Here is a 26,368-nt window from a genome sequence, read left to right on the forward strand (position 1 = left end):
TCTGCCTGGCCTCCTCCTGGCTGGGGCCCCTGTAAGGTTAGGGAGCAGCTCAGGAGAGCCAAGTACCTGACAGGTTGTGCGCCTGGGCTTCGCTGCTCTTGTGGAGACTTTATGTGGTTTGTATTTGATTTTGAAAAAATTTTAAAAACATTTTGAAATCTACATGTAAAAAAACATATTCAACATCTGTACACAGTTTTAAACTGTTGCTTTGTAGTAAATTGCAATTGATTGGCTTTTTATATTCATATCTTATCAAGTCTTTTTTATATCCTGCTTTCTTCTCATTATTTCATGATCATTTCCCCATGATGTATTTTGTTTTGTTTTGTTTTGGTTTTTGAGACAGGGTCTCAATATGTGGCCCAGCCTGGCCTTGAACTTTCGGTGATCCTCTTGCCTCAGTCTTTCAAGTGTGGGGATCACAGGTGTGTGCCACCGTGCCAGTTTTACGGATGTATTTTATATGGTTGTACAACAGTGGTGGTGAACCTGTGGCACACACGTTGTTTATACTTCTTTTCAGACAAAAGATGTTAATGTATGAGTTGTTTTTTCTAAACTAAAACCTCAGTATTCAGCTTTAATTGCAGTGTGGGCACTTTTCGATAAACAAGAGGATTTTGGGTTGTAGTTTGGGCACTTGTCTCTAAAAGGTTTGCCATCACTGTATAAGATGCCACGATATGAATTTTTCTTTTTTTGGTTCCAGGGATCAAACTCGGGCCCTTGTGCTTTCGAGGCAGGCGGCAGAATCACTGAGCTAAATCCCCGGCCCGACAATATGAAAATTTTAACCACTTTTTTGTACAGTATTTATGCTTTCCTTCCCAATTCTGAGATTAAGCATTTTTCTTATAGAAAAAGTATCTATTTTTTGTTGTTTGAATTCTTTCATTTAGCTTTTAAATTAATCTAGTTTATCTGGGTGTATAGCACAGCATCAATCTATAGTTTGCTTTTTTAAAAAAATTTGTTTTTCTGGTACCAGGGATCGAACTTGGGTCCTTGCACTTGTGCAGCAGGCAGAGAAACCTTTAATTTGTTTTTTTGAGACAAGGTCTCACTATGTAGTCCAGGCTGGGCTTGGACTTGTGGCGATCCTCCTGCCTCAGTCTCCTAAGTGCTGGGATTACAGGCATGCGTACCACATCCTGCTGTTCTCTCTCTCTCTCTCTCTCTCTCTCTCTCTCTCTCTCTCTCTCTCTCTCTCTCTTTTTTTGATACAGGGGATCAAATCCAGGGGTGCTCTACTATTGAGCTGCATCCCCAACCCTTTTTTGTTTTGTTTTGTTTTGGTTTTGTTGTTGTTGTTTTTGAGACAGGGTCTCTCTGTCTCTGTTCAGGCTGTCCTTGAACTCACTATACAGCCCAGGCAGGCCTTGAACTCACAGCGATCCTCCTGCCTCAGTCTTCCAGAGTACTGGGAATACAGGCATGTGCCACTGCACCCAGCTCTTACCTCTTCTTAAACTGTTGTTTTCTCCCCAGCAGGTTTCTTGTTTGAGGTAGCTACTTTAAGGCTCTCTGTTTCTGGAATATGATGCCAGGATCCCCCTCCTATGTCATGATTTCCCTTCCTGAGAATAGGCGGCATCTCCGGACGTTTGAGCGAAGTCTTCCTCTTGGGAATGGGTGATAAACTCATGCTGGAGCTGTGGCCGCTTTGATTATCCCTCCACCTCAGCCATGGTATGCAGGCAGCGCTTTCCAGGGGCAGAAGCCATCTCACCCAAAGCCTCTTGGTGAGTGGAAACTCACCTCCAACGTCCTCAGTAGCTGCTTTTCAGTACCCTAAACTAAGCTCTTTTTTGAGACTGCCCCAGATCTCTGGAGCTGAGATACAGCCGTACAGAGACATGGTAGGATGCCCTGTGTGCCTGGGCATTGGGAGGAGATAGTGTAGGTACAGTAGAGCCCTGCTGAACGCCTTAGGATCCAAGAACCCCTCTCTAGGAAACCCTGTAGGTCCCAAGGATGATCCTCTCATGGTGTGGGGCTTCCCCTCACACAGTGAGGACCCTGGTTTCAGGGACTATATCAGAGAATTTTCAGAGAGCTGTTGAATAGAGGAGGCCTGAGGAGAGACATGATCCTTGCCTTGAGGAATTATCCCTGGGATTGATGCCAAGAAATAAGTGCAAAGAGGATGCAGTGAATGGGAACTGTACTGGGTTCCACAGAGATCTGGGGTCACTAGGAAAATCTGCAAAGAGGCCAGACTGGCTGTCAGCATGTATAATGTAACCTGACCAAGGGGTGACAAAGATGAAAAATAAAGACACAGAAACAAGTTAAAATCTGGGGGCCAAGGGGCTCATGTTTCCTTTCGACATACAGACCCAAATGACTGGTGCACCTTGGCTTTATTCACTCAGACACAGGCACGAGCAATTAGGCTTCCACAGGCTTCATCTGTCTCCCACCCTCCATGGTACTTCTCGGGGTAAACAACTTAACCTCAGCGTTTTTACATCTCCCTCCAACATGTTAGCGTGCTTGTATGTCCTCTTTCAGTGCTCACTGAGGAGGCCGATTAGACCTCAATCTTCCCATCTGATCTCCACAGTATAGGAGTTATTACTAGAAAAAGCATATTAGAAAAAAATTGAATAGAATTTAAAATAATAAAATGCTTATCATATCCCCAGATAGAAAGAACTTAGATAGGTCAAAGAGAGGAAGGAAGATATTGTAGGAAGGATGAATGGTAGGAAGCAAAGGAAAGGTATGGGGCTAGACAGGAACTGCAAAACCAACCTGTCCTAATTTAATGCTCAGTGCATGAGAAGCTTTTCAAGTCTTTTTCTTCTCATCTGTGTCTTCTGTTACGCTCTTTTCTTCTCTCTTTTGCATCAATTATAATATTATCTAGGGCCAGGGATGGAAAATAAAGTGGGAAGAAGATTTATTGAATATTAGCCTCTGTTAATATTAGGTTAAATAATTGAGGCCAACTTTACTACTGAGGACAACTAGAGATTCTGGGCAGAATATGAACGTTTCTGCTTAAAAGTACTGGGGAGTTAGCAAAGCAAAAGATCACTGGGCCAGGATCTGGGAGGAGGTGGAAATCTGAGAGCTCAGTCGCTGACATAACTTTTGTCCTGGGGGTTATTTGCCATGCTGGAAAAGGAGAATGAGAGACTGAGCAGGACTTTGGACAGTCTCATGCCTAAGGAGGCATGGAGTCTATGGTCTCAAGAGTGGAAGCCTCAGGGCTTTGGGTTGGAATCTTGAAGATCTTCACCCTGAGAATAAGAGGAATCAGAAGTTAATTATTCTTAGGCTGGGGATTTAGCTCAGTGGTTCCACCGCCTGCCTCACAAGCGCAATTTCCCAAGTTTGATCCCCGGTACCAAAAAAAAGAGAAGTAAATTACTCTCACAGGTACTAAGGTGTTGGTGAGCCCTGAATCATCTTGGTGACTAATAGCTGTTTCCTTGAAATTAGATCCAGATGATTTAAAATACCTAGTGTCTCCAGGCACCTGGCAGAAACAAATGAAAATCACATCATTTTAAGCCTCTAATTATTTTTGTTGGTTTTTTTCCTCAAATTATTTTTGTTAAAAAGGGTTTCAAATGTAATACCCAGCACCATACTAAGATAAGCAGGAGAAGAAAACATGAAAAAGAACTAGCAAAACCATCAGAAGATAGAAATGGGCCCAGAGTCATAAACTGTAAAACTAAAACTCCACTTCCTATGTTCAGGAGGCTAAAAAGAGAAGTTTAGAAATTCTACCAGGGAATTAGAAACTACAAAAATATGGCAAAGACTTGAAAATAAGCCAACTGGAATTCCAGGGCTGAGAAATACAGTAATTAAAAATATTAATTGGTTTGATCACTATAGTTGGGGTAGTTTCAGTTCTCATGCCCCACCCTGTATTTCTCATCGAATACAGCTAAAAGCTTGAGCAAAGTGCATAGTGCAGTTATTTGGCAATTTTGAAAAGTAAATAGTGGCTTATAGGATGGGGAGAAAGACCAGAATTAACAGTACCACTGAACCATCATTGTTTACCTTTTTTTCTCCCCTTGTTGTATTTCATACCCTGGTCTCAAAGCAATCTGATCTAGAAGTAAGTGTCACCATGGACAAAGAGGTCTAGGAAAACCCCTCTAGATCTGGCTTGAGGCACCAGAAAGGGATCTCCTGGCAGTGACAACGGTAGTGGCAGAGGCCACAGATACCTAAAACTTTGAGAGGAGAGAATCTTCCCTTTATTCAGAGGAGCCAGGGTGCTAAGAGGGTAGGATGAAACCCTGTTGTACTCTTTCCCCCCTCTCCTGGGTTTCTTTGATCCAAGGCAAAGCTAATGTGTGGAAGCATGTGGCAGAGAGGAGCATGTGGCCATATAACTGAAAAAGGACCCATAGAAAGTACTGGGGAAATCATGGAGAGGAAGAGGCTTGGGAAAAGGAGTCATTAATGGTCTCTGAGTTTATAAACTCTACAAATCCCTGAGCTCATTCCCAAGCTATGTGTGCAAGGGTATGATTCAGAGCAGCATATCAAAAACTTTGGGAATGGAACCAACAGACCATTAACCAAGTAGCAGGCAGGCCACTGGGTGGCATGCACAGAGGACAGATGCAGACAGCATTGGAAAAGCTTTGAAAATGGCACTAACATTGTGAGTACAACCTCAGAGGCCTGAACAGAACTTGTAGGCTGAACACAACAAGGGAGATTGCCTGCTAAGACAAAAACACCAACATTCTCCATAGGATTTAAAGAAGAACCAGATTCTCAGTGCTCTGTATGTCTAAGATTGCTTCTCAGCCTTTTGGCTAAGATCAAGTATCAATATATCTAAGATATAATAAAATTTACTTAGCATTTTAAAAAACCTCAATTTTCATGGGAAAGATAATCAAAGAATACCAACACCAAGAAGATGTAGGACCAGGGATTTAGCTCAGTGACACCTTGTCTGTCTTTCAAGCACAAAGTCCTGAGTTCAATCCCTGGTACTGCAAAAAAAACACAAACAAACAAAGAAAAGCAGATGTGGATGTTGGAATTATTTGACTTAAAAGCATCTACTTTAAACATGTCAAGTAAGGGTGAACACTCTAAATGAATGGAGACATAGAGAATCTCAATAAAAAAGAATCAAATGTTAGTTTTAGAACTAAAATACATTATATCTGAAATGAAAAGACTTATGTGGTTGGGCACCACAGGATGATAGGTGGCAGAAAAGTCAGTTAACTTCAGTTACACAGTAGGAATTATTCAGTCTGTACAACAGAGAGGGAAAAAAAATCAGAACCTCAGGGACCTGTGGTATGATAAAAGCTCTAACATTCATGTCATTGGATAACCAGAGGAGAAAGAGTGTGATACAGAAAAAATATCTGAAGAAATAATGATTGAAGACTCCCTAACATTGGCAAAAGGCACAAACCTATTGATTATTAAGTTCAATACCTGGGCATGATGGTACACATCTGTAATCCCAGAAGTTGGGAGGCTGAGATAGGAATATCACTGTGAGTTCAAGGCCAGCCTGGACTACATAGAAAGAATTTGTCTCCAAAGAAAGTTCAATAAACCTCACACACAATAAGAATTCCACATCCAGAAACATCATAATGAAAAGTAAAGGCAATGAAAAAGAATCTTACAAATTGAGAAAAATAATGCATTATTTAAGAGGGGAACAATAATTTGAATGACTGCAGATTTCTTGACTCAGACAATGGAAGTCAAAAGGAAGTGGAACAATATTTTTTAAATACTGAAAGAAAAGAGCTTTCGATCTATAATTCCTCATTCTGAAAAAGTATCTTTATGTATTAAAGGCAAAGTAGACAGTCTCAGATAAATGAAAAACTAGAGAATATATTGGCAGCAGTTGTATTCTAAGAATTGCTAAAGTAAAATTTTAAGAACAAATCTGATACCAAAAAGAAACTTGCAACATCAAGAATAAAAGAAGAGAAACAACACTACCAGGCATGGTGGTGTATGCTTGTAAGGCCAGCACTCTGAGAAGCTGAGGCAGGAGGATTATAAGTTAGAGCCCAGCCTGGGCAACTTAGCAGTTTACTGAAACCTTGCCTCAAAAAAAAAAAAAAAAAAAAAAAGTAAAAAGGGCTGGGGGTGTCCCTGTGTCCTAGTGTTAGTGTGAAGGCCCTGTATTCAATCTCCAGTACCATACAAAAAAAAAAGTCAGTTCAATAAAACATAATAAAAATGTGTATATAATTAACAATATAACCACAAAACGTATGAAGCAAGACCTGGCAGAACTGAAAGGAGAAATAGAAAGACCAACAATTATAGTTGGGGGCCGGGGGTTTAGCTCAGTGGTGCCACCACCTGCCTGGAAAGCACAAGGTCCTGAGTTCTATCCCTGGTACAAAAAAAGAAAAAAGAAAAAGAAAAATTATAGTTGGAAAATTTAACATTCTTTTCTCAAATGGAGAGAGCTAATAGAAAATCACTAACAACATAAAAGAATTAAACAGCACTATCAACCAACTGGATCTATAGACACAGAATACTCAATATAAGAATGAAATACTAATTCTTTTTAAGTGTATATAAAACATAAACCAAAATAGACCATATGTTAGGTCATAAAATAAACCTTAACAAATGTAGACTAATGGAAGTAATAGAAAATATGTTCTTTGACCAAAATGAAATTACACAGAAGTCAATGACAGGAAAGTAATAAGAAAATCTCCAAACATTTTTGAATTAGAGAAGATAGTTTTGTGGGTCATACACAAAGTCTTACAGACATTTGGGAAACATTTTGAATTGAATTAAAATAAAAATATAAACATTTGGCGTGCTATAATCAGTGCTCTGAGGAAACCCTACACCAATAATGTTATAAATTAGAAAAGAAGAACAGTTTAAAATCAATCATCTAAGCTCCTAAGGAAACTAGAAAAGAGCAAAACAGACCCCAAATAAGCAGAAGGGCAGAAATAAAAGTGCAGAAAACAATGAAACTGAAAACAGAAAAATGATGGAGAAAATAAACTCAACCTGGTTATTTGAAAATATTGATGATATTAATATACCTTTAGCAAGACTCCAAAAGCAAAAGAATCCGTAAAATATAGTAATAAGTATGCAAGAACTATATAAAGAGCATTGAATCTCCCCTTTATCTACTTCTGCCATCCAATTTCTTGTCTTCAAATCATTTGTCAAAGATGGTTTCTTGGACATCCTCCCAGAGCTATGTTCTTTGCATTTATAAATATGTGTGTATGCTGGTACATTTTCTGCACAAAGGCTGCACAGTAAAATTTCTATCCTTACCTTATCCTTTCTATCCTGCACCTTTTTACTTGGATATTTATTTATTTGGAATATGGGTGTATCATAATCTATTGGATCAGTCCTATATTGATGGGATTTAGGTAATTTCTACACTTGGTATTATAAACTGTGCTTCAATGAATATCCTTGTATATAAGTCCATTTACACATGAGAGTTTACCTGTAAGATAAATTGCTAGGAGCAAAATTGTTCAGTCAAAAAGCTCAAGTATTTTTAGTTTTGTTTTTTAATTTTTATTTATTTTTTTGTGATACTGGGGATGAGCCCAGGACCTTGTGTATGCTAGGCAAGCACCATACCATTGAGCTATATCTGTATCCCTGTACTTTAAAATTTTTTTGGTTATTGTTGTTATTGACACAGGGCCTCTCTATATAGCCCAGGTTGACCTCAAACTCATGATCCTTCTGCCTCTCTGCCTTCCAAGTGCTGGGATTACAGGTACATACAACAAGTGCAGCTTGTATTTTTAAATTAAATAGATTATGTCACAATGCTGCTCGTAGAGGCTATGCTGGTGCCTGTTTCCCCATGCCCTTGCCAATAGAGAATCTTATTAACTTTTTGCTTTTGGAGGCTAAAGCCTTTAGGCCTGTAAGTGATGGCAAGCCTCTGAGAGGTTTCAGATTTGTTATTATGGAAAGATCCCTGGGGCTGCAGCAGGGATAAGGGTTTAGCAGAGGTAAAGACTAGAATCACAGATATCAATTAGGAGGCTTTGCAGTCGTCCAGGCAGAGACGGCATTGCCAGAAGCTTGGGTCAGGCAACTGGCAGAGGACACCGATGGGATTGGATGTGGAGATGATGAGGAAGTGGCTTCGAGAGACTGGACAGACCAGGCTGGCGGCCAGGAGTGTGAGGGAGCTTAATCAGGAGCAGCAGCCGTGGCTGAGTGTGTAAAGTCAGCACTCTCTTTGTGAACATATAGATCGTATGTCTGTATTAATATTGTCTAAATTAACAGATTTTATGTTGATCTTAATATCTATCTGAGAGTGTCAGAAGTTCAAAGAAGGTGGCCCACACATGGAATCCCTGATACTTGGGAGCAGAAGCAGGAGGATGGCCAGTTCAAGGCCAGCCTGGGGAACTTAGTGAGAGCTTGTCTCAAAATAAAATAAAAAGTGGAGGGGATGGAGCCCAGCAGTAGAGCACTTGCCTAGCATACATGAGGCCCTGGGTTCAGTCCCCACCACTGAAAAAAGAAGAAGGAAGAGAAGGAGAAGGAGAAGAAGAAAGAGAAGAAGGAGAAGGAGAAAGAGAAGGAGAAGGAGGAGAAGGAGAAGGAGGAGAAAGAAGAAGAAGAAGAAGAAGAAGAGGAGGAGGAGGAAGGGGAGGAGGAGGAAGAAGAAGAAAGAAGAAGGGGGAGGGAAGGGGAAGGGGAAGGGCAAGAAGAATTTAATATATTACTAACTACTATTTATTTAATTTCTTTTTTACACTTTTTAATTAATTGTATATTTTTACCAGCATATATTTGCAGTACATAATGTTTACATTTATTGTGGAGAGTTTTTACATGTACATAACACATCTTAATTCTTCTTTGTCCCCTCTCCTCCCATCCCTCCCTGCTCCCTCCAACTCTTATTTATTTATTTATTTATTGGTACTGGGGATTGAATTCAGGATGTCGCGATTGCCAGGCAGACGCTGTGCCCCTGAGCTAAATCCCTGGCTCCCTCCAATTCTTGATCTCCTTCCCATTTTTTTCTTGTTTATATAAAATTTTTTTTTCTCCTTTATGTGTATGGGTTTTTGTGTGTGTGTGGTACTGGGGATCGAACTCAGGGCCTTGTGCATGCTAGGTAAGCACTCTACTACTGAGCTATATCCCCAGACTTCAATTCTCTTTTTAAAAATCCTTTTTCTCTTCCTTTCCTCCCCTCCTCCATCTCTTGTTCCTCTTTCCATTTGAAAAAGATCTCCCTACTTCCTATTAGCTATCCTTTATTTTCCTCTTTATTTATATTTTTGGATTTCTCATATAAGAGAAACTATGCAATTTTTAAACTTGTGTGTCTGATTTATTTCATTTGACATTATGGTCTTGAAATGCAACCATTTACCTACAAATGCCTCAAATTTGTCCTTCTTCAGAGGTGAAAGAATGAATTACGGAACAATGGTTAAATATTTTAAACAATTGTCCTTCTTTATGGCAGAGTAGTACTCCATTATGTATAAATACCACATTTTCTTTATCCATTCACCCCAAAGCATTTATACTTGTTACTATTTTCCTGGTTGTCAGAGAAGTTAAAGAGCATTATTATTAAAAATTTCCAGGGACAGAGATTTAGCTCAGTGGCACCGCACCTGCCTTGTGAGCACAAGGTCCTGAGTTCGATTCCCAGTACCAAAAAAAAATTCTTCAGTCAGACTTGTTACTAACATTCACCAAACTGTAATTTTTCCCATATTTATAATATTCATTTGAAATACCACAATTAGTAACAAAAATTTAACTTTATACTTAATTTAAATATATTTTAATTATATGTTTTAAAGTCTTTTCTTATGTGATACATTTGTTTTGATTTTGTGTTTGCTTTTCACATTTACAAATGTGACTTAGTTTGTGGTTTGAATTTTTATAATGTGAATTATTTGATCTGTTCAGTTAATATCTATTTATATTCTTAATGAGCATGATGAATCATTTTTGCTTCCGCCTCTACTAGCTTAAAGTCTTATTCCTCAGAGCTTATCTCTGTCTAAATACCCCCTACTTGGGCTTTCAGGTTTGAGCACTGTCTTTGGTCCGCATCTTTTGTGAGTGACAGCATCCAGTGTCCGGGAACTTACCCCATGTTCCTTGTGTTGTCTCTTCTTTGTCAGAGCCTCCTGTAACCTTGACATTCTGATCAGAGACTCTCAACTCAATTTTCTTTTCCTTTCTTTTTTGAGACAGGGTCTCGCTATATAGTTCAGGCTGGCCTCAAACTCACAGCGATCCTCCTGCCACAGCCTGCCTTGTGCTGAGATTATAGGTGTGAGCCACCACACCTGGCTTCAACTCGATTTTCTGTGGTTGCACATTAATATAAGAAAAATATATTTTGTGCTTTCCAGCATTCTTTTGCTGTGGGTCCTTGCTCTCTAGTAGTTTCCCTAGGCAGAGCCCACGGGAATAATACTCCTTAAGTCCTTGTGTCCAAGCCAATTTCCTTTGCTTAGCAGTTTTTAGGAGGATTCTTCAGGAGCATGCATGTCTTTGGTGATGTTTTCTCAGATCTGCTGCAGCTGGGCAATGCTGCCTCCTCCCCCTGTCTCTCTGGATGCCTGCCCGATGTCTTTGTCGGGGTTTCCACCCACCCCTCTGTGACCCTGTGGGTGTGGGGAGTTGATGGACTCGGCACCTCATGACAGCTCCTTTGTCTGCAGTAACTGTGTTTTGCAGCCTGTTCACTTCCTGCACTGATTATCCATTCTTCCCCAACAGCTTTGTTTTGCCTCAACTTCCCAGTGTCTATATTTATCTGATCTTGGTACCCCTTACCTTTTTGTTCGTTTTTTTCTTTTTTTTGAGACTGCAAGGTTTTGTTGTTGTTGTTGTTGTTGATGATGATGTTGTTTTGGGTTTTTTGGGAGACAGGGTCTCACTATATAGTTCAGGCCTGCCAGAATGTCTTTTAATTATATCCAAATGTGTGACATTATAGTATAACAGCAAAGAAAATAGGATTTGGAGCTATATCTCCCTGGCTTCTAATGCTAACTCTGCCACTTATGACCTAATGATGGACAGATTACATACCCTCTTTGATCATTGTTTTTAATCTCTGAAATGGAGATATTCTCAAGTATTTTATGTTGCTGTGAGGAGTGAGGTAATAAGCAGAGTACATTGAGGCTTGGCCCAGTGCTCTGCAAATAGTAAGTGTTCAAAAAGGCAACATTACAGCTAGGTATGGTAGTGCACACCTGTAATCCCAGTACCCCGGGAGGCTGAGGTAGGAGGATTGCAAATTGAAGCCCAATCTGGGCAATTCAGTGATTTAACATGACCCAGTCTCAAAATTTAAAAAAAGGGCTGAGAATGTAGCTCAGTGTAAAGGTCCTGGGTTCAATCCCCAGTACCAAAAAAATTATGTTTCATTGATTTCTTGGCATAGGTGACATATATAGCCACATTAGCCCTCTGTTTGGTGGCATCCTGTTAGCACCATGTGTGACTGGGGGATGCCGCCGTGGAGGGTGCCATCAGGACACACTTTGCACTGCCGTCTTGCACGAAATCCCATCCAGAATGACTGGTGCATAAGAGAAGGACAGACAGGTTGCTCTGGGATCTGGGCTGGGGGGCAGCAAGAAAGAGGGTGAGTAGGGTCTTTCCAGAAAGGCAGGATTCATTCAGGGAGAGGTCGGAAAGGCCAGGGTTGCCTCTGGAGGCTGGATATTCCCTGGTCTGATTCCTGGGATCAAGGACAGAGGTGGATGGACATGGAGTCCTGGGACTTGGTCCTGTGTCTGTGCTTCTCAACTTCTGGCAGGCCTGAGAAGGGGGGGGTGTCAGGCTCCCTGCAGAGAATTTGGGCTGAGGTCGGATGAAGCAGGGTTGGCACACAAGAGAGCCTAGCGCATTTGTAGTTAAGGCTTCCCTCTCTCCCTGTGTTCTCAGGAGCCCCAGGCAACCGCGGCTCAGACCATATCTGCCAGCAGCAGTGCCAATGCAGACCCCACTGGCCACAGCAGTTCTGGAAGTCAAGGTGTTCTTGAGCCCATGGATATCAAAGCCCAGGAGGACAGGAGGACACACACTGATGATGGGAGAACCAGAGGCAGGAAGAGTCCACAGGTGCAGGTGGTGGGGAGGACCGAGGGAGAGAGGGCGCACACAGCCCAGAGGACACAGGTGGATGTTGTGATGCAAGAAAGTGAGAGGCCCAAGTCAGACAGGAGTCCACAGAAGGATGTGATGCAGAGAAGGGTGGAGACACAGGTAGAAAGGATACCGGCAGATAAGAGGACACAAGAAAACAGGAGGACACAGGAAGGAGAGCAGACACAGCCAGAGGGCAGTGCCCCGCCAGCTACAGAAGGTCACCCAGAGCAGCAGTCTGTGACCAGCCTCAGCCTACCGCCCGGAGCCCCAGAGTCCCTGCCATTAGAGGGTCCCAGGTCTTCTGAGATTGCTGAATGTCCAGCACAGACCCCAGAAGCATCTTCTGCCCCAGAGAAACCTGGTTTTGTGCTCAGATCTGAGGAGCCATCAGTAAACACTTCCAGGAGCCATGAGGACACTGTCCAGCATCCCCTCCCATCGAGCTTCCTGTGCCCAGCACAGCTGCCCTCAGAGGGGAGCTTGGAGCACAGGGGAGGAGAGAGGCACCTGGAGCCCGAGGAGTCAGTCCCGGCCAAGGCTGGGCAGGAGGAGCAGTGGGGGGCTGTGCCATTTGTGGCCCTGGGTGGCTGTCCCCCAGCCGGCCCAAGCTTGGGGGTGTCCATCAAGCCCCGTCTTCCTGGGCCTGGGCTGACCAATAGCCCGAAGGAGGGGCTGCCCAGCACCCCAGGCCCTCAGCCCACAGGCACAGCTGGGCACCAGGCCAGGCTCAGTTCTGTCCCCACCTTACACCAGGGGCCAGAGCCCCACACTCAGAGTCCCCTGCCAGAAACCACGACCACCAGCAGCGAGGGGGCCTGTGCCAAGGAGCCCATCATTGAGGGGAGGCCTCCAGGATCCCGGAGCTGTGACCCCGGCCTCATCGATTCCCTGAAGAACTACTTACTTCTCTTGCTGAAGCTGTCCAGTACAGAATCCAGTGGGGTAATGACCGAGTCCCTGGCAGCGGCTGCCACAGTGGGTACAGCACTGTCCCCGGCTCTGGTGCCTACTGTGGAAGTGGCGGGGCTGAGTCCCCGGACATCGCGGCGCATCCTGGAGCGTGTGGAGAACAATCACCTGGTGCAGAGTGCACAGACCCTGCTGCTGAGCCCCTGCACCTCTCGGCGGCTCACTGGCCTCCTGGACCAAGAGGTGCAGGCTGGTCGCCAGGCACTGGCCACTGCCCAGGCTGCTCGGGGCCCTGGGCCCAGCCCTCTTTCGGTCCCTGCCATTGTAGTGGGAGAGGAGGACCCCAGGGTAGCTTCAGAGGAGTCTCTTGAGGGGCCTGGCCTCCAGGGTGGGCAGGCAGCAGAGAGAAGGGCCCTTAGGCCCTGCCAGGAGGAGAGAGGCCCAGGGGAGGCTCTGCAGGGGCTCCCGGCAGCTACCCCTGAAGAATTGGCTCTGGGGGCCCGGAGGAAGAGGTTTTTCCCTAAGGTCAGAGCAGCAGGAGATGGTGAGGTGGCCAAGCCTGAAGAAAGGGAAAGCCCTTCAGTTTCTCCCCGGAGCCACAGGAAGAACCTGGCACCAGGGTCCCCTGGGACTCCGGGGCGGGAAAGGCGCTCCCCTACCCAGGGCAGGAAGGCCACGCTGGAGGTGCCCCGGGCAGAGGAGGAGCTGGTGGCTGGAGAACTGGGCTCCAGCCCCAAGACTGGAGGTCCCAATGTAGAGCCTGGCCTGGATGAAGACACACAGGATGCTGCAGCCAAGACCCAGAAAGCCAAAGACCTGCTCAAAGGTGAGCAGGGGAGAGGTGAGGACAGCGCTGCTCCCAGCACAACCCAGGGGATAGATAACAGGGCCCTTTGAGAGACTTGGGAAGCAACTTAGTAAGACCCTGTCTAAAATAAAAAGGGCTTGGGGTACAGCTCTGTTCAAAGGTCCTGGGTTCAATCACCAGTACTGAGAAGAGAGGAACGAAGCACTGCCACAGGGCTGGGCTTTAGTAGCACCAGTTCTATCATGGTGTCATCCACAATCCCTCTCCACAGACCATCCCATTGCAGCATGGTGGGCTCAGGGTTCAAATGCAGGCTTCTGGAACTTGGGGCTCAGAGGTGGGCTGTGCTCTTCTCCGGGTTGCTGCTGTCTGTCTCCACTGTGAGGGGTCCAGCCTGGTTGGGCTTTGGTGTGGGCCTCTCTTGCTAAGATGTGAGCTTTGGGGGTCCAATCCCCAGCCTGAGCCCAGAGGGGAGGCAGTAGGGATATGGAGTGATGGGTCCGTGTGGAGACTTGAATCCCAACCCCCAAGGCCTGTCTCACCAAAGGCTCAGGAGCAGGGGTGTGGCCAGAAAGGCCACAGGGTGGAGGATGTGGCGTTGGCCTCTTACCCACCCCACTCGCAGCCCCTCAGGTGATCCGGAGGATCCGGGTGGAGCAGTTTCCGGATGCCTCCGGTAGCCTAAAGCTCTGGTGCCAGTTCTTCAACATCCTCAGTGACTCAGTCCTGACTTGGGCCAAGGACCAGCATGCAGTGGGCGAGGTGAGCAGGAGGTAAGTCCCAGGGTCCTGCTGCCAGCTACCCTGGCAATGATCCCGTACACGCTCCTCCCACTGTGAATCCATCACCTCACCCAACCTCACCATAACCCTAGGAGGGGCGCCATGATTCCCATAGTGAAGATGAGAAGATGGGGGTCAGAGGTGCTAAGTCACAGGGTTGTTGGTATTAGGGTCACAAAGCAGACCATGTGACCCAGGACCAGCTTGGCCACCAAACCCCTCACCGCCTCCCCAGGGCTCCCGGAGCCTCAGTTCCTAGCAGCCTCTAAGAGCAAGGTCAAAGGCCCTGGGGCTGGCAGTGGCCTTCACAAGAAGGGTCTCCACTCTCTGCAGTGCAGGGGATGAAGGGCCAGCGGCCCTGGCCATCGTGCAGGCATCCCCTGTGGACTATGGGGTGTACCGGTGCACCATCCACAACGAGCATGGCTCAGCCTCCACTGACTTCTGCCTCAGCCCCGAGGGTGAGTGGCTGGATGGGGGGGGTCTCTGCCTGGGAGAGAGCAGCTGTCTGTGCAGACAGGTGCTGGGCCTAGCAGGCACCCCGAAGCCAGCAGCATCCTCTTCTTTCCTCCATGCAGTGTTGTCTGGATTCATCTCCAGGGAAGAAGGTGAAGGTATGCTGTCATTCTGCAGGGGCTTGAGGGGGTCTCCATGCTGTTCCTTGCTCTCACTCCGTGATGTGGGCCTTTGTTAAGAGCTGGAATCAGTCCCCAAACCATGCACTGCCATCCTCTGCCTCCTGGATGACATGGGAGGAGGATGGAGGAGAAATGCCCCCAGTGAGTTCTGGGTTTCCCAGAGCCCCACAGACCTCTGAATTTGACTCGCACTGGAGCCCACTATCTGTGCAGCTCTGTGGCCCCTACTGCCCTGTAGCACCGCTCCTTTTGCAGTTCCTAGTGACAGTGACATAACCCCAAGTTTGACAAGCACTGCGGAGGCTCAGATGCCAGGGGAAGGGTCTGTCCTGCTGCAAGACCCCATGAAGGCTGCCATCCACCACCCATTCATTCACTCACCCAGCGCCCTTTGTTCAGTTACCAATTAAAATTTAATGTATATCAAATAGAACTTCACACTAAAATCATATCATCAAATGACCAGGTAGATTTCCCATCTGTCTCCATTGCTTTATTTGAACCAGGAGCAATTAATTGCTTTTAGTTGATAATCTCTAAATCTCTCTTAACATCTAACAGTTCCTCTCCCTTCATTCCTTTTCTCTCTTTGTCATTTATTTGTAGACCTCTTTAATGTGTAGAATTTCTTACACTCTGGATTTTTAAATTATTTACCCTTTACCATGTTCTTCCACACATGTGCTTCCTCTAAATTGGTAATTAGGTTGAGAGGTTTGGTCAGAGTCTGGTGTGATTTTTTTTTTGGTAGGAATAATTCACAGATGTGCTATGTATTCCTTTTGGATCCTATCCAGAGGCACGTAATGTCAAATTGTTTCACTTTATCTTTTACTTTTGGGGGTTTTTGAGAGAAGGTCTAGTTATGTAGTCCAAGTGGGCCTCAAACTTCCAACGATCCTCCTGTCTCACCCTCCTGAGTGCTGGGATGACAGGCGTGCGCCATAACGCCTGGCCTGGCTTGTTTCACTTTAGTAATAACGCTAAGGTTGATCATTGAGTTCAGCTAGGTGTTATAGGCATGATCCATCCCTTTCAAAAGTAAAAAACTATGTGATGTAGCTCCCTGTGTTTGTTATCTAGGGGGTTTAACAGTCACTGATTATTGCTGAAATCTATTACTTCATTAAGGAGTTACAACACGGAAGTATTTTAATTCTATCATTTCATCTTCATTTATTAGCTGAAATTTATCTGTAAAGATGAAATGATTATTTTATTACCCTCAAACATACGGGTCCAACAGAAAATAAAAGATAAATACTTGCTCCTTTTCCTGTTTTTACTAGATTTCAGAACAATGAGCTCATGTTCTAGCAACCACCAAAGGTGACCGACCAATAGGGTTTATTTCTTTTTGAGGAAAACGGGTTTTTTGTTTGTTTTGTTTTCAGTTACCATTATGAACAGGTGGGCTTTCAACATATCTGGTATGTGCAGTACATTGCAATAATTATTCTTTGTTGCTAGGATTGAGTTTCACTTTTGGCCAAAGGAATCCCATCCAGCTGGCTCCTGAGTCCTTTGACAAGCCTCCAGTTAAAACCACTCAAACTATAAAGGAGTTTTAAATTGCTTCCTTATTTCCTGGTCTCACAAAATGTTTCAGATCCATCCTCTAACTTATGTGGAGTCTAGAAGGATCTTTTTTTCCTTTTCTTTTCTTTCCTTTTCCTTTCCCTTTCCTGTCCTTTCTTTTAAAATTTATTTTTATCAGTACATGTTTGCAGTACATGCTGATTACATTCGTCTTGGGAAGTTGGTACAGGTACATAACACATCTTAATTCTTTCTTTTAAATTTTGAGACAAGTTCTCACTAAATCACTAAGTTCCAAAGACTGGACTTGTACTTATGATTCTCCTGCCTCAGCTTCCCAGAGTGCTGGGATTACAGCACCTCCATACCTGGCTTCAGCCACGTCCTTAGCTTGTTCTGGTTCCTTTTAGTGGGAAGTGGTACTAATACTGTATTTAGCAATCCCAGTTGGAGCGCCAGGGATGCTAAGTGCTTCTGGATCAGCCTGCAGACTTTTTGTCTCATCAAACATGGTGGTTGAGATGGAGTCATTTATTCAGTTCCTCAAGATACCTAGTTCTAGAACAGAGTAATTCCATTATCCTTCGTTGTCACAGAAACCCTGCCTTTCATGGGCCCTTGTTGAGCCCTTTCTGTGGGATGGGTACCACATGGGCACTGGTTGATGACAGAGATTGGTCAGCTTGTGTGCAAGCTCACTGTTTGGTAGGGGACACAGGTGTGTGGCCCAGGAGTCCCGTGGACAGAGTGGGTGCTGGGCAGCAGGGAAGGACACTGCCTGGGCTTTTGCTGCTCTGTGGACTCCTTCCCCTGCTGGCCAGGTGGAAGCTCTGAGTTTCCACCTTTCTCCTGTCCCCTCCAGTTGGAGAAGAGATTGAGATGACCCCCATGGTGTTTGCTAAGGGTCTGGCTGACTCTGGTTGCTGGGGGGACAAGCTGTTTGGACGACTGGTGAGCGAGGAGCTCCGAGGGGGTGGACATGGGGGTGGCCTGCGGAAGGCCTCCCAGGCCAAGGTCATCTATGGGCTGGAGCCCATCTTCGAGTCGGGCCGCACATGCATCATCAAGGTGTCCAGCCTGCTTGTGTTTGGGCCCAGCAGCGAGACCTCCCTCCTGGGCAGAAACTACGATGTCACCATCCAGGTACTGCACCCATCCCCAGCCCCATCGCTACCCTCTCTCACCTTTTTCCCTCGGTCAGCCTGGGTCCTGTTGGGAAGCCCAAAGCAGAGGCAGAGGCCATCTCCTCCTTTGCTTTAGCTTAGGAGGCTCCCTAGAGACTGAGGTGTAGCCCAAAATCTCCAGACATTTGGTCTAGAGAAATTTGGAAATTTTGAGAATATGACTAGGGACCTTTGTACTAAGCTGTATCCTCAACCACTTAATAAAAACAAACAAAAAAATTTTTTTGAGACAGTTTCCTTAAGTTGCTAAGTTTCCCAGACTGGACTCAAATTTGTGATCCTCCTGCCTCAGCCTCCCAGAGTGCTGGGATTACAGGCTACATCATCCTGGCTTCAAACTGTATTTTTTGCCCTGGAAACCTTTCCGTCTACTTCAAGCCCAGTCTCTCATAGAAGACTTATTTACATGGAGGTAGAGGGGTGTGATGCAGGTGGAAGGATGGTGTACCCCCTCTCCTTAGAGGGGCTTCGGGGGCACTGTTACCCAGCACTAGGGCTGCAAGATGAGGCCCAGGGAAGGGAGCCGGAAGGAGTGAGCCCACCTCCCTTCAGGCTGGCATCCTCCTGGCAGCCCCCCCGCAGGTGGATACACACTTGCAGCCAGGCAGCCAGAGAACTGGGAGCCTCCTTGCTGATTCTGTTTGGCTTCCTGTAACTGCAGGGTTGCAAGATCCAGAACATGAGCCGGGAGTACTGCAAAATCTTCGCAGCAGAAGCCCGGGTGGCCCCCGGCTTTGGGGAGGTGCCTGAGTAAGTGTATGGAAAGGGTCTGCAGCGATGGTGACTCTGCAGCCACCTGGAGGGCTACACCCTGCTCAGCTCAGTGGTCCCACAAAATCTAGAAATAGAGACCTCAATGTTCTTGCCCCACTTTAGAAAAGTCTCTGCTCTGGTCATGAGCCCTGCTGCCCCAATTTCATATCCTTTCCCCAGAGTTTGCTCCAGACTCCAGGAGTCTGGGGACATGAAGGGTGGGCTTAGTCACCGGGTCAGGACTGGTCAAGACTCTTCTGTGGAGTTTTGTGGGCATCAGCTGTAAATGGCAATCATTTCCATTTTGGGACTTGAATGCTAACTCTTGAGCATTTGGAGGAAAACTGGCATTGAGCCATGATCCGGTGGCACCCCTCCTGGAGCTGTCCTTTCTATTTGACAACACTGGCCCTGGCCCTCACCTACACCCAGTCTGCCTGGGGCCATAGCAATGTTGGTCCTCATCCCATTGGCCACAGGGAATGGACAGAACTCTAGAGCCAGTGGCCTCCTTCTCCTACCCCTAGTTCAGGAGGCACTTCCTGCCTCACTGTCCTTCAGGCTCATGGCCAAGAATGCCATTCCGGGAAAGGGCCCTTGTTTTAGATGCAGGAATATAGAACAGGGTTGGTGGGCAGATGTCTCAGGGCCACACTGCCTGCTGACTAAGGGGTGCACCTGTTTAGGATCATCCCTCTCTACCTGATCTACCGGCCTGCCAACACCATCCCGTATGCCACCCTGGAGGAGGACCTGGGGAAATCCCTGCAGTCCTACTGCTCCCGGGAAGGGGGCTGTACAGGGTTGCCAGCAGCACTCAGCAGCTCTGAGGTTGTGCAGAAATGCCAAGCCTTCCAGCACTGGCTGTACCAGTGGACAAACGGCAGCTTCCTCGTCACAGATTTGGCAGGTAGGAGGGGGTGAGGGTGCACAGGGCGTGGAGATGAAGGCATGTGGGGGAGGCAGAGGCACTGTGAGAGCACTTTCACGCTTACTCTGCTTTGCTTTGCACAATAGTCTAGCAGTGCAGATGGGCCAAGGGCCATTCTGCACGCAACCCTAACACATACCAGGGCTTCAGGTAGCCTGTCTGCAACAGCAGTTGCATTTAAAGGGCTAGTCCAAGCCTACTTAAAATTAAAAAGGAATTTGTTTCAAAGGACATTTCAATGGATCCTTGATTTATGAACTCAATTTGTTGGCAGGGCTGGTTGTAATGGAAGTTGGTCAGTTGAAGGCTCAGGCTCCTTTACATAGCCTTCAAAGTCTCCCATATACAGGCAAATCCCAGTGTCCTTAGAGAGACACTAGCCCAGGATTTCTCAGCCCCACACAGGAAAGGATGTTGTAATGTTCCTTCTAGAACTCTTTAAGGGTAAAACCTGTATCTGAGACCATGTGAAAGCACAAACGGCCTGCATTTGGGTCATAACTCAAGACTTTGGTCATAAGTTAAAACTAAAATTCCAGTTGTAACCCAAGTTGTTCGTATGTCAGGCCAGTCATAACTTGAGGATCCACTGTATATAGAAACTACATGTTGTATTTCAAAACTCACAGCCACCCTTTTCAAAACCTCCCTTCCCTGCAGCATTGCTTTAGACTCTCTCACCCTCCCTGTCTTTGTTAGATTTTTTTTTTTCTTTTTTCTTTTTGGGTGCTGGGGATGGAACCTAAGGCCTCACTTGCTAACCAAGTGTTCTACCACTGAGCTACATCGCCAGTCCTGTTAGCTTTATATATATATATATATATATATATATATATATATTTTTTTTTTTTTTTTTTTTTTTTTTTTTTTTTTTTTGGTACCGGGCATTGAACTCGGGTCCTTTCGCTTGCACAGCAGGCGGCGAAACCACTGAGCTAAATCCCCGGCCCTAGCTTTTAAAATATAATCCAATTTAGCCTGTCTGGCTTCTTTTCAGTTTTATTCCTTAGTCCTCCATTACCTGGAAACTCCCCAACAGAGGAAGCCAGCAGCATGAATCCTGCTTTCTTTTTTTGGTCATCCCTCTCTAGGTCTAGGCAGGATAGGGAACTAGGCAGGGCTAGGGAAAGAGAAATGTGCTATGGTGGGAGGACAAGGAGCTGGGGCTGTCACAATTATTAAATCTTGCCCCTCAGGTAAATAGATGAGAAAACCTAGGACAGAGATATAAAAGTGACTCCAACGTGCTCTTCATTGGGTTAACATGTATAATGATTATTGGGTCTGTAGCTCTATGTATTGGGGGAAGAGGAGCTAGGTAACCTCCATCTGTTATCATGCAACCAATGAACTCCTACTATTCATGCTTCCCTTCCTCTTCCATCCAACATTCACCAAATGGTGCATTAGGAATAGTCAATGTCCTTAAGAAGCTGTGGAAAATGAACAGATTCCACCATGCAATAATAAAATGGGATTGTCGAAAGAGTTTGGAGTCAAAGGAATTCGGTTTAAGTCAAGGCTCTGTGAGTCTGTGTCACAAAAAAGAAAATCAAAGCTAGGCAGGTTAGGTGATTTCATGCCGCTGGGCTTCCATTCCCTGTCCCTCACTTGAAATGATGTTTTCTCTCCCACCTCTCAAACTTGTAATCAGGATTACATGAGACTGTATTTAGAAAGCTGTCAGGACCGGGAATTTAGCTCAATGGTGCTGCACCTGCCTAGTTCCATCCCTGGTACCAGAGGTGGGGGGGCTTTCTACAAGCTGAAGTTCTTTGCAAGTGTAAGAGATCGTTATTATGAAATGAAGTGAAATGTAATAAATGCCAAGAAAAATGACAAAGAAATTAATATTTATAGCATAACTACTGTGTTTCAGATACAAAGTTAGAATCCTACATGTATGGTGGTCTTCCCAACGCCCCTATCAGATAGGCAGTATTATCCTTTCACTTACAGCTGAGGATTAGAAATAGGACTAGTGAGGATTAGGAAGTGACTTGCTAAGTTCACATAGCTCCAGAGTGATAGAGCTGAAGTGTGGAGCCAGGTCTGTTTGAGTCGAAAACCCAACCCACCTCTATGCTGTCACATGAGGTACCCAGCCTGGTTAGTAAGAGCCAACCCCCTAAAAAAATGCTGGGAAACTTGCAAGTGTGGAAAGAAGATCACAAACCTAACACTCGAATGCTGAGATGCTCGGGCTGACTAGGGTAGGGAATTTCTTTCTTTTTTGTTTTTTTGTACCTTGGATCGAATTCAGATCCTTGAGCTTGCAAAGCAGGCAACAGAACCACTGAGCTAAATCCCTGGCCCGGTAGGGCATTTCTTTATCACCTTCTGCTGAGCTCTGTTCGTCCAAGGCTATCTGAACTTAAAGTCCATCCTGGCACCTTGGGGTACCCACTTGCTGCTGTGTGTCAGGTGGAAGCCAGTCTTGCCCCAGGCTGCATTTCTGCTGGTCCACCCTGAGTGACGCTCTCTCTCTCTGGTATAGACTACTCTGTTAAGAGAAAGGAGAAGTGCCAAGTTCACAGCCAGAGGCTGGTGCAGCGTGCAAGTGGTCTGACCCAGTAGAGGCTCATGGAGCTGAAGAGCTTGGCCTCTGGGAGCCAGAAACACCAAGCATTTGCTTTGGCTCACAGTGGCCACTGCACCTACTGCTCAGTAACAGCATGAGTGAGTGTGACCTGCCTGAGCCACTGAACTCTGAGCCTGTCTTGTCACTTGTGAAATGGGACTCTTCCAAGAAGTATAGAGATCTGCCCCTGCCTACGGGACAGGCTGGTGGTAGCCTTTGTGACAATGCCTGAGATGTCCACACTGAACCCTGTCAGGTTCCCAGCCATGGTGGTTCTGTGCTGGAGACATAGGGGCCTAGAACCCTGCCACCCTGGCCTCAGCCCCCCACTTTTTCTGCTTTCAGGGGTTGACTGGAAGATGACTGATGTGCAGATTGCTACCAAGCTTCGAGGGTGAGTGGTTCTTAGGGACCCCGGAGTGTCTTCCTGGGTCTCCTTCTGGTTCTCTGTCCCTGAGGTGCTGGCCGGGGGCTAGATGGTCCCACGCATACCCACAACCATGTGGGAACACCCTTGGAGGCCAGTAATCTCCACCCTCATGCCCTTGCCTCCTGGTGTGGCCCAGCAGCTATGATTAATGCCCAAGTGGAGGCTCCCTTGACATTCTGGGCCTGCAGCAGACTCTTCTGCTTCCATAGGGACTCAGATGGGCAAGAGCTGAGTGTGTATGCTTGTAAAAGGCTCCCATTTGCACACCAAGGACCAGTGAATCCTGCGTCAGGGTTTTAATGAGACAAGCTTTAAAATTGGGATCCTGCTGCCTGAGTTAGCACCCTAGGAAGTAAGGAAGGAGGTGCTGGGCGCAGTACCCTGATGATGGCTATGCCAAAGCCAGCCCTCAAGGCTCTGCCACCCTGGCTGGGACCCACTCAGCTCTTCCTATCTGGCTGCAGATACCAAGGCCTCAAGGAGAGCTGCTTCCCAGCCCTGTTGGACCACTTCGCCTCCTCCCACCAGTGCAACACCTACTGCGAGATGCTGGGGCTCACAGCCCTCAAGGGCCCTGAAGCTGCCCACCCCCAAGCCAAGCCCAAAGGCTCCAAGAGTCCATCTGCTGGTAGGAAAGGCACCCAGCTGAGTCCACAGCCCCAGAAGAAAGGTCCCCCTAGTCCTCAGGGAGCCCGAAGGAGCGTGCCAAGCCCCAAGGCCACCTCCCAGGCCTTGGAAGCAGCAGCTGTCCAGGTACTGGGGCAGCCTCCCTCCCAAGAGGGGGGCTCCAAGGCCCAGCGGTAGCCCCAGCAGGGGCTGGGGGCCTCCACCCAGCAGCAGAACAACCAGGAAGCAGCTTGAACCAGACGGAGATGTTCTCGAGACTGCACCAGCGGAAAAGGTGCCCTGAGCAGGCACCTCTTGGGGACTTCTCTGAGCAGCCTCCCTCCGTCATCACTCTTCTGATGGCTTTGGCCATGGTGCATGGCCACCGGCCTCTCCTGGTGCCATTGTCACCCAGCGTTCCCAGGCCTCAAGTGGGACCCACCTCCAAGTGCCTGGCGGCTTCGGCCTCCTAGAAGTTTACACTCACCACTGCTGGAGGCTCCCCGAGTCCTCTGCATGCGTTCTGCACCCCGACCCCTGCCCAGCCAGATGCAGCAGCAAGCGCTGCCATCTGAGGCCTATATCATGCTGATCCCTGCTTGACCCTGCCCTCTTCCTGTCTTCAGGGCTTCAGACTCCTCTGTGGGGTCTGGCTTGTGACTCTCAGGGTGACTTCTTCCAGCTACTTTGCCACATCCATCCCACCTATCCTGCGCCTAACCTGTCCACAAGCCTGGATGGGGCTCAGGGGCATTCTGGAGCCGGTTGTGTCCCTGGGCAGCAGTCTCTGTTGATGCCTGTTCCTGCATTCCCTCTCCATCATTGTCACTCTGGTCCCTGCTCACCTGCTTTGAGCCCCTGCAGTCTGCCCTTCCGACTCTGCTTGTCCCTGCCCCCTGGCTCTTCTGGGCCTGGCCTGCACAGTGCCTGCCAGTGTCTCTGCCTTGTTCCCCTGGCTCTCATCCCTGCCTGTCCCCAGCTTTCTGCTCTCAAGCTCCAGCTGGCATGAGGAGGGTCAGAGAGAGGGCGTTGACTTTGAGGCACCTTGTGCTCCATCCTGGAAGGAGGGGGTCATGCTGAATTTTATATCCCCCTCCAAAGGGATGGAGGTCTAGGATCGTCCTTGTGGGTATCCTAGGAAGGTCCAACCCAGTCAGCTGCAATCTTGGGAATGGGGAGCCCTGCCTCCAACCATTCGCTCTTAATCCTGGGCACCAGTGCTGGGCTCCCCTGTATGGACTTCTGAGGAGTTTCTGTGCTGTACCTGGTGCCTTAGGTCCTTCTTGGACACCCCTCCCTGAGACCCGGCATGGGCAGTCTGGAGCTAGCTTGCTCCCCTTGGAATGCAATAAAAGCAGTGACCATGTGTCCCGCTTGCCCTCATCTGGTTTGGTGACACAGCCAGGTTCCTTCTTCCCAGCCATGCTTGGTTAAGGTGTCCCATAATTCTTGTGTCCCTGAAAAATGAATCTGTATTTGGCTCCTGGCCTCAAGTTCAGTGTCAGTCTTCTGAGGCCACAGGTAAGATGGTTTGTGCTATTTGCACTATTGAGGCGATGGCGTGTGCCTTATCAGGGTGTTTGGGGGCTTCTTACCTTGGGAATTGCTCCTCTATTGAGAAGAGAAACACAAAGGAAGGACTCAGAAAGGAAGAGCACAGCTAAGGGCTCAACAGAAGCTCCCCAGGTCCCTGGATGCCTCCGCCACAGCAGACTGGCCAGGGACAAGCACACCTGGCCCTCAGCCCCTCATGAACCCTGTCCTGCTTCTCCTCCCTCCCCCCGCTGGGGGCCATCATTCTCTTCCATTTTGATGTTTCCAACTTCTCTACCTCCTCTCTGTTCAGGTGACTCTATTTTTGCCTTTGTCCCAGGGTGCCCCCGTTCTCCTAGCCTGCATGGCCAGAGAACGTGGGTGGAGTGAGAGCTGGAATATTTCTCACCCACTCATTCAGTTAGCAAATGTGCACTAAACACCTACTGTATGTCAGACCCTGGGCTAACAGCTGTGGGATGCAAGGATGTGTGGGTGGCCCCAGGGGAGACTGCCTGTTCTTGGGGTGCTTGGGTTTGAAGCAACGGAAATGAACTTGGACCAATTTAAGCAACAAAGGTGTTCATGGAAGGATGCTGGGATAACACACAGAACTAAAAGAATAGCTGAACAAACTGGGTGTGGTGGTTCATGCCTGTAATCCCAGCACCCTGGGAAGTGGAGGTAGGAAGATCTCAAGTTTAAGTCCAACCTGGACAACTTAGTGACTTAGCAGGCCCCTGTCTCAAAATAAAAAATAAAAAAGGCTGGGGATTATAGCTCAGTGTGAAAGCCCTGGGTTCAATCCCTGGTATTAAAAAAAAAAAGCTGAACAATTAGTTGTGGGGAGGGCAGGAGCCTGGGAACCTCTAGGCCTTGTTCCGCCCAGCCCCCAGAAGCCCTTACCTTGGTCACTTCAGGTGCTCTCCTTGCAGATTCAAATTCCAGGTAAGGGAAGCTGGCCTGGAGCCCAGGGCCTCACAGAGTGGGAAAGGGGCAGCTTCCAAAGGGTGGAGATTCTTGCCAGAACAAGGCAGAGGGTGGAAGGGTAGAAGGGGTTTTGTGGGAAAAACAAGATAACTGTGTCTCACACACACATACACACAGGAGTTCTTCCTGTCTGATGGTATCACAACTCTCCCACATACAACCAAATTCCCGACTTCTTAGGGAATTCAAGGTCTTACTCAACCAAACCCAGAGATAATGACAAGGCTATGTTCTCCAAAGTCCAGAGTTACCAGCCGTAACTTTCCTTCAGTAGTTTTATCACAATCCCAAAGTTGAATCACAAGTACTTTCAATTATTTTGAAATTCAGCAACCTGTGGATTAACTGGTTAAAATTCAACCAAAATTATGTAACACCCCCCCCCCCAGTTATGTAACCCAGCAAGAAAGGAAGACCAGGTGAAGGCTACCATCATTTTTGCAGCCAGTCACGAGAACCGCTGGTTCTGATTAGGGGTTTGGGCCTGTTGGAGTTCAGTTCTGAAGCCCAGGCCCTAGTGATCCTGCCTGTGTGCCC

The 26,368-nt window shown here is 46.9% G+C and overlaps 1 protein-coding gene and 1 long non-coding RNA gene across 7 annotated transcripts in view; one reads left to right on the top strand and one right to left on the bottom strand.

The window, feature by feature from the left end:
- Nucleotides 1-24,674, top strand: part of Alpk3 (alpha kinase 3) — a 46,495-nt gene extending 21,821 nt beyond the window's left edge. For all 6 annotated transcript variants that reach the window (XM_013075127.3, XM_021264864.2, XM_021264865.2 and 3 more), the window contains 9 exons: nt 11,944-13,882; nt 14,490-14,637; nt 14,980-15,107; nt 15,225-15,260; nt 17,686-17,966; nt 18,669-18,757; nt 19,447-19,670; nt 22,618-22,666; nt 23,167-24,674. In XM_013075127.3, coding sequence (XP_012930581.1) covers nt 11,944-13,882; nt 14,490-14,637; nt 14,980-15,107; nt 15,225-15,260; nt 17,686-17,966; nt 18,669-18,757; nt 19,447-19,670; nt 22,618-22,666; nt 23,167-23,506 — 3,234 coding nt within the window. In that variant the 3' untranslated portion in view covers nt 23,507-24,674. The remainder of the gene's footprint in view (nt 1-11,943; nt 13,883-14,489; nt 14,638-14,979; nt 15,108-15,224; nt 15,261-17,685; nt 17,967-18,668; nt 18,758-19,446; nt 19,671-22,617; nt 22,667-23,166) is intronic.
- LOC147824896 (uncharacterized) lies at nt 88-26,207 on the bottom strand. The gene is made up of 3 exons (XR_015441825.1): nt 25,748-26,207; nt 2,761-15,385; nt 88-2,583 (listed from the first exon to the last, which is right to left on the bottom strand). It is a non-coding gene; the product is annotated as an uncharacterized LOC147824896 (long non-coding RNA).
- Nucleotides 26,208-26,368: the final 161 nt, after the last annotated feature.

The sequence above is a fragment of the Heterocephalus glaber genome, unplaced genomic scaffold, assembly GCF_053883595.1.
Source record: "Heterocephalus glaber isolate CG9 unplaced genomic scaffold, H.glaber_assembly_v1.0 deba00001531, whole genome shotgun sequence".
Taxonomy (NCBI): Eukaryota; Metazoa; Chordata; class Mammalia; order Rodentia; family Bathyergidae; genus Heterocephalus; species Heterocephalus glaber.